This window comes from Halichoerus grypus, chromosome 14 (assembly GCF_964656455.1).
Source record: "Halichoerus grypus chromosome 14, mHalGry1.hap1.1, whole genome shotgun sequence".
Taxonomy (NCBI): domain Eukaryota; kingdom Metazoa; phylum Chordata; class Mammalia; order Carnivora; family Phocidae; genus Halichoerus; species Halichoerus grypus.
The window spans coordinates 29,625,105-29,633,465 of NC_135725.1; the positions used below are offsets into that span (position 1 = coordinate 29,625,105).

The 8,361-nt window shown below is 45.7% G+C and overlaps 1 protein-coding gene across 2 annotated transcripts in view; it reads right to left on the minus strand.

Moving 5' to 3' along the window:
- SLC35D2 (solute carrier family 35 member D2) overlaps nucleotides 1–6,169 on the minus strand; it is a 49,486-nt gene extending 43,317 nt beyond the window's left edge. For both annotated transcript variants that reach the window (XM_078062126.1, XM_036113699.2), the window contains exon 1: nucleotides 5,996–6,169. In XM_078062126.1, the coding sequence (XP_077918252.1) occupies nucleotides 5,996–6,147 (152 nt within the window). In that variant the 5' untranslated portion in view covers nucleotides 6,148–6,169. The remainder of the gene's footprint in view (nucleotides 1–5,995) is intronic.
- Nucleotides 6,170–8,361: the final 2,192 nt, after the last annotated feature.

The window sequence follows — 8,361 nt, forward strand, 5'->3', positions numbered from 1 at the left end:
TTGAGTGGGAAGCCATGCGAGGCTCCACCCCAGGACCCTGTGATCATGACCCAAGCTGAAGGCAGACGCTTAATCGCTTATCGCTTAATCGAATGAGCCACCCAGGCGCCCTGATGAGATCAACTTCTTAATGTTTTTCATGACTTCTTCATCTTAGAGGGATCTTTTAAGAAATACTAACACTTATAGTAAAGAAATCAATATTTGAAATTCAGTTAAAACTAAATTTCATACATATGTGCAACTTGCAATTCCCACCTTCAAATGGAGCCAGCATGACAAACAGTGGGACAGCCCCGGATACGATACAATATGAGTTCACAGGGTCAGCTAGGCAGCAGTCTTGCCAAAAAGATTTAATCTGAATGTTATCAAGCTCTTAGATCTAAATTTCAGTTGGGAAATAAGCTAAGCAAGCCTTCAAAACATAAATCAGACAATCCATAATGTGGGACATTTTATAAAATACCTGGCCCAGGCTTTTCAAAAAGTCAGTATCATGGGGAAGAAATAGGATGAGGAGCTTTTCTAGATTAAAATAAACTATAAAGGCATAACTCTATGCATTTCATGAAGCCTGGTTGGATCTTGATTTAAATGTTTAAAACAACCATAAAAATATCTTGGGACAACTGGGATGGTATTAGATTACTTTAGGAAATCATTAAAGTTTGTTAAAAGCAAAAATGATACTATGCAGGAGACTATCCCTATTTCAGGAGAGACATGTTAAAATATTTTGGAGTGCAGTTATCATGATGTTTGCAACTTACTTTCAATGGTTTCTGGTGGGGGCGGGAAGCAAATATAATAAAATATTCATTATTCAGTGATGTGTATACGGGTATTCATTGTACTCTGCCTTCCATTTTTCTGTATGCTTGAAACTTTTCACCATGAAAAGTGCTGGGGGTGGGGAGCACCTAGGTGATACTTAAAAAACTAATTAATTAAATTAAAGCCCCTCTTTCCAGTGTCCACAATAGCCAAAATATGGAAAGAGCCCAGATGTCCATCGACAGATGAACAGATAAAGATGTGGCATATATATACATGATCTTGGGGCCACTCTGCACACAGCGGGGAGTCTGCTTGAGATTCTTTCCTTCTGCCCCTCCCCTGCTCACACACACACTTGAGCGCTCTCTCTCAAATAAATAAATCTTTTTTAAAAAGTAAATCTATACATCTTTATAGTATTTCTTAAAATCTCACCTTAATATTTTTCTTTTGTTTGAATTCTTTGTAATGATCATGGCAGAATGACTTTTCTTGAAAAAAAAAAAAAAAGAGAGAGAGAGAGGCACCTAGCTAGCTCAGTCAGTGGATGATGTGACTCTTGATCTCGGGGTCATGAGTTAAAGCCCCATATTCGGCACAGAGTTTACTTTAAAAAAAAATTTTTTAATAGATATTTCAAGATATTGATTCTAGGTAGTGGGAATATAGATAATCATTATTGTCTTCTTTGTACATTTCTGTATTTAAATAACCTCCAATTTTTTAACTGAATTCTTGTACGAGTGAATGTGAGGAAGTGAAGACTATGAAGACTTCTGAAGAGTCAGACTCTGAAAGGAACAGAGCAATGAGGGTCCATGAGGGATCAAGTATGGGTTATTTTCCCTTGAGATCCTAGGGTCCTAGGATTGAGCCCTGCAATGTTAAGAAACCTGAACATGTTTTCAAGGGCTGAAGGTTGCTGAAGCAGAATAGAGGAGGAGATCGAAGAAGCTGGAGGAGCAGAGCTGCAGAAGAGGAGAGCTGGACCTTCCACGGGGACAAAAGTCTCCCTACATCCTAGCAGCAAGGGCAAGGTGGGGGCCTCTTTGACGGTTTCTACTTTCTCAATAGTATCAGAGATGGGGAGTGGAGGGTAGGGGTGTGGGAGGGTTCAGGAGGAAGGAGAAAGTGGGAAGGAGTCGCTTCTGAGATGAGGAAAGCAAGCCCCCAGAAGAAACTAGTAGGTAGCTTCCTACTAGTAGGTAGCTTCCTACTAGAGCCAGTTGAGCTTTGTGAACATCATTTTAAAGTCAACCCGGTCAGCTCAAAAGTGGGTTTCCTCCCACGACAGTCTGCGCTGCTCCATGTGAAGGGGGGAGGCAGGTGGTAGGCTGTGCCGGACAAGTGCCAGCCCCAGTGGGCCTGGGAAAGGACTTGCAGGGTTGGATGTGCAAACACGAGCTGGAGGCGGCGTGGGGCGTGGACACCTGGTAGGTCAGGCCGAGCACATGGTCCTGGGAATGACTGCAGGAAGCGGGGCCACACTGGGTAAGTGGGTTCCTCGGTGGATCCTGAAGTCCCCAAGGTTGACACCAGTCCAGGTGGAAAGGAAGACCAGGACTCTTTGTTACGTGAGTGACAGGAGCTCCAGAGCCACCGCAGAGGACCATAAGGAGTGGTAAGTCTGGACAGTGGGGAGGCAAGAGGACCCACCCCCACCTCCTGGCCAGACCCAGGGTGAGACCAAGATCCAGCTGCATCCAGCGGCCAAGGGAGCATTGTCTTCAGGAGAGAGCAGGTTTTCATCAGATTAAGAGAAAATTATAAGTTGTTTTTGTTTTTAATATGGATTTTCTAGTTCCCACCACTGGAGACTCAATTCAATAGCTTTTATAAAAACCTCTCCAAGTAATTCACATTCCCGGGCAGGTTTGGAAACCACTCTGTTAAATGATCCCCAAAGTCCTGGAGGATGCATAAAGAAGTAGATTTACAGCAAATGCTTGTTGAACTAAATACAACTAAGCTCTATATTTTTATTAAGCACTGTTAGTAAATTCTTGCATGTCACAGAGAACAGTATATTACAATGGCAACCACAAAGCCCACTCCACACCACCTGCACAACCTTCATGAATCTGATTCCAAAGACCTACTGGTGTAACCAACTGGCCACAGATTCTTGGATGACCTTCCTTTTCCCTCTCACCTTAACAGGGTCTGAGAGTTCACATCCTTCAAAGACCTCTCTGTCCAATCAGATAAATCTAGCATTTACAATGAACCAGAGAAGTCTAACAAAGAACAAAGACCACCCATCGGTCTTGTACCCCAAACAGAAACAATCTGTTCAAAATGGAAGAGAAAAAAACATCCTTTGAGCTACATTCCCATGACCCTGTGGATTAGGTAATTATTGAAATGTCCTTCCTTCTGTTCTACAACACAACATTCTATCTTCAAATAGCTAATGTTTGGATCAGATTTCTAAGGTTTATTGTTGCAACGAAATTAACCCAACCCTCTTCCCCTCAAAAATGTGCTCCTAAAGCATTTTGAGATTAGAAACGAACAATGTTATTTGAACAGGCTTCTCCAACTGTATATTACGTTACAGAAATGTGAAATGTTTACTTCTAAGGATTGAAAGAGTTTTGTCTTGCAGAGACAAAAACTCCATTTCCTCCTTCAATCACGGAACTCAAAATTTTAAAGATGGAAAGACTAGAGCATGAGATAGATGTCTCATACAATAATAATTCTTCCCGGTTGGATACTGCCCTTCATCTTCGAAGCACTTAACCAGTGTTTACTGGTCCCTGCTTCCAACAAGAAGACACGTTTTTGGAGGCAGTGAACTGACATGGCCAGAGAGCACACAGCTCATTCAAGTGCAGAAAATCAAGACTGACCTTCAAACTTCATCCAACGTAACTGTCAACCACTCCCAAACAAGCCTCTTAATACCATTCTCTTGTTTCTTATCATAGATGGCTTAAGTTTTCTTTTTCTTTCATTAGTTTGCATTGTATGTGTTAAATGATACAGGTCTAGGTATATGTTCATTCTAATTTCTTTGAGGCAGGATTTGTGTTTTCCATGGACACCAGCAAGCATGCTTGCAACACACTGGTAGAGATCTTGTAGGTCTGCAGGATCACCAAAAAATATCCCAATCTCTCTTCCTCCATATCTGCTGCTACCCCTCACCCCAGTCCCAAGCCATCTCAGAATTATCTAGAAAACAGCAATTGCTTCCTAGCTCCTCTCCCTGATTCCAATGCCATCAGTTCTCCAACCACCCGCCAAAGAAATCTTCTTAATGCCACAAATTATGTCATGTCACTCCTCATGCTAAAACCTTCTAAGGGACTCCCAAATGCATTTAGACTAAAATTAAAACTATTTATCATGGTTTCCCTGCTTCCACCCTGGTCCCCCAATATCTGCTCTCAACACAGCAGCCGAAGGGATTTAGTTCATGTTACTCCTCTGCTCAGCACCTTCTAGTGGCTCCTATCTCCCTCAGAGCCTCCACGGTGGCTTCAAGGGCCCTACACGATCTAGCAATCCATTACCCTGGGACCTCGTCTAGTACCATTCCCACCCAAACACCTTTCTCTTTCATGTTTGCAATGTTCTTCCCTCATTTCCCTCACCTCACTCATCTCTTGGCTCAAATGTCACCTCCTCAGTGAAGCTTCACTGATCACAGGAGATGGCAAACTCTTTCCCATGCCCACACCCCCTAACTCCCTTTCCTGCCTTACTTTTTTCTCCTGACCACACAACTGCATCTGACATAATATAAATTCTACCAGTTTATCTACTGATTCACTAGAAAGTTCCATGTAAGCTCTAGGAGGATGGATATTTGTTCCATGACATTTGGGATTTTGATCTGCTTCATTCACTCCGATATCCCAAGTGCCTAGAACAGTGCCTGGCACACAAAAGGTGCTTAATAAATATTATTGAATGAAGGAAGGATCTGATCCTGCCTTCCCTGCCTCCCCCCCCCCCCCCCCCCCCCCCCCCCCCGTCATCTCTACCTTTTTGCACTTGCTCATTGGGTTCCTCCAGCAGACCAAACTCATGTCCCCCTTCGTCACAGCCCCTTCAGTTTGGAATGCTCTAGTGCCAACCACTCCGCCCCAGGCACTCTCATACCATACCTGAAATCACCCTGCTTATTCATGAACCCACTTCTTTCTGTCTCTACCACTGGTGTGGAATCTCCAGAGCAGGGGCTCTGTGCTGATCACAGCCGCTTCCCTGGTGCCTGCAATGGGCTTGGCACATAGTAGGTGCTCAGTAACCATCTGTTGGAGGTGTAACCAGCCAAGCTCATGTGGGTCTCAGCTTTCTGAAGTATAAAATAAGAAAGCTGAAGACACTCTCTGAGGTCTCTTTTAGGCTCTTTATAGAACTATGATTTCACGGTCTTGTAGCGCAGTATAGTTAGAGAGCCCTTACTTATGGCAGCTCCTGCAAAGCTCTGGGAGGTAATTAACAGGGTGGTAATTACCCAGCTTTTGCATCTGAGAAAACTGCTGACTATGGGTCTGGCCCAACAGGCACAGCTCTCAGATGGTGTAAGCTGGATCTAAATCCACAGGGCTTTTAGTGCTGCTCTAAGGATAGCAGAATTAAACAGGAATTTCTAGTCCTTATAAATAGGCTCAAGGAACCACAAATCTGGCTTACGAAGCACACTAATCCAAAAAAGTACATCATGTGAACTTCTCATTGTTTTCCACGAACACAGGGGTAATTTGAGAATGAAAGATCAAACAACGCACGTCCCGCCTCAGGACTCCTCTGACTGTGGAACATCGGGATCTGTGTGCAGAGCTATTGGCCTTTGAAGCTCACATTCGGATCACTTGTTTGAGCCCGCCGGGACGTTTGAAAGCTTTGGGGTGTAGCTCTACAAGCACAGCTGCGCCGTGTCTTGCGGTAGCAGTACGCAGTGGTGAGCTGTGTCCGCCTTGCCCGACAGTAAAACCACTCTGTTGGGTTGTGGTTTGGTTTTCAGAAGCCTGCGGAGGTCCCGGCTCCGTGAAATCACCAGGGAGACTCCGCGCTCTCTGTCCCGGCCAGCCCGCCGAGCCGGCCGCGGCCGGAGTGCTAGGAGGGCAGGGGCAGCCCCGCCGCGCCCCCACCCCCGGGACCTCGCGCGGCACCGCGAGCGGGAAGGTCCCGGGACCGGGCGCCGCCGAGCGGCCGGGCGCCCCGCGGCCCCAGCCCGGCCCCCCGGCGTCCTCCTCACCGGTAGGTGGTCAGCAGCGCCTTGTTGACCAGCACGATGAGGAAGGAGCAGGTCCCGTAGAAGAGCGCCGACAGCAGCTTGGCCACCCGGGAGGGCAGCCGCGCGGAGGCGGGGTCCCGGTCCGCGCCCTCGGCCTGGCCGCCCGCCGTCATGTCCCGCGGCCGCCCGCCGCCCGCCGCCCTCCCGCCGCCGCGCTCCGGCCCGCCCCGCCCCAGTTCCGTCCCCGCCCGCGGCCGGCCCGCGAGAGGGCGCGGCCGAGACAGGAAGGGCCGCGGCCGCCCCAAGTGCGCGCCCCGGGAGAGCGCCCCGCGGCTGCGGCGCGGACGGTGCGGGCGGCTGGAGCTGGCGCTCGCCGGTCCCCGGGGCTAAGCACCTCCTTCCCGCTGGCGGACGGCAGAAACGGGGTTGGGAGAGTAGAGCAGACCTTCCGCCTTCCCAGCTGCGCTCCTGGGGCTGCAGTTTAGCCTGAGCATTTGTTTTGCCTTTTTTTCCCTACACTTTTTAATGTATAATTTACGTAAAAGGAAATGCAGGTTTCACAAGCCCACAGCGTTGTTTTGACAAATGTGTACCCCCTTGCAACCACCCAAATCACATTTCCATCACCTCAAGTAGTGCGCTTTGTGCCTCACTGAAGGCAATCCCATCTCATTCTGATTTCTATTGTCGAGTTAGATTTGCCTCTTCTAGAACGTCGTATAAATTTCATGTATGTACTCTGTCAAGGCTTTTACTGTTTACGGCTTTTGCCACCCCCCCTTGTTATTTCTTTAAATTGCAGAGTAGGACCATAGTTTATCCATTCACCAGTTGACGGGCATGTTGGTTGTTCCCAGTTAGGGCTTTTATACAAAATGCTTCCATGAGCCTTAATGTACAAGTTCTTGTGTGAACGTCTGTGTTCATTTCTCTCCAGTTAATACGTAGGAGTAACAAGGGTTAAGGTGGGTGCAGAGCCTCAACTCTTTTCTTGCCTCTAGGTGCTTTATGGCTGGTTCTCTCCTTAATGTCAGGGCCCATTGTTTTTCTAAGCGAAGAGCAACTACCTTCAGTGTTTGTTGTGAAGGAGAGCCTCCCAGAACTGCCTACTCTGACCACACTACCTGATGTAGCATTTTTTTTTCAAGTAAGTGTCCCCTATTTTCTTTCTCAATAATTAACTTTAAAAATCTGAAATTTTAGCTTTTTAGAAAAGCTGAAGATTTCAAATGAAAGAAATGTTTGAGCCTAACTATTGATGCCATACAATTGTTTTTCTGTTGTAGGCACTGAACAACCAGTAATTTTCAACACTGGTAAGAACTAAAGCAGAACTTTTAACAAATAACTAGCTCTAAAAAAGCCAGAAAGTAAGAGTCCACATTACCCAAAATAAAAAAGCAAACACACGTTAAGACCATTTTAAAAATAGAAAATGGGGCGCCTGGGTGGCTCAGTCGTTGAGCGTCTGCCTTCAGCTCAGGTCATGATCCCAGGGTCCTGGGATCGAGCCCCATATCTGGTTCCCCGCTCCGCGGGAAGCCTGCTTCTCCCCCTCCCACTCTCCCTGCTTGTGTTCCCTGTCTCGCTGTGTCTCTCTCTGTCAAATAAACAAAATCTTAAAAAAAAAAAAAAAAGGAAAGAAAGAAAGAAAATGGGGTGCCTGGGTGGCTCAGTAGGTTAAGCAGCTGATTCTTGATCTCAGCTCGGGTCTTGATCTCAAGAGTCTTCAGTTCAAGCCCTGCCCAGCATGAAGCCTACTTAAAAATAAATAAATAAATGAAATGAAATAGAAAATGAAGTCATATTCCAGTTGAACCAAAAACTCTGAACTTGAAGTCATTTTGGATAATTTCCTTTAAAAAGATCAATTTAGTTTCCAGTGAGCCTCCAAATAAGTTTTGGCTGCAAAACAGTAAACTCACTTTTAATAACAGCCTTAATCATATTTGCATTTAATTTGCTTCTACAACATACATACTTCCAGGATCTGAAGTGGCTGTCAAAATCTCATCCTAACTGTTTAAATTACAACTCACACTGAAGAGCTGCATGTGAAATTCTTTTGCTCAAAGCCTAGACAGGCTGAACCTTGCCTATTGCAAGTATATGACTAAAGATAAATAACTAATGACAAAAATTAAACCAACTTGCTTGACTCTTTAAAAAGTAAACAGGCCCTGAGTGGCTTCTCAGGGAGATGACCACATTCAACACATCCTGAATATAAGTGAAATAAAATCCCAGTTCCTGATCACCCTTACCGTGAGGCCTAGAACAGAGCTGGCAATACTTATCCACACCAGTGTATTTTTAACACTGTAACAATGAACCAGAGGAGGAAGTTAAATTAATATGTACAATCCAAAAGGCCATAATTTTAAAGT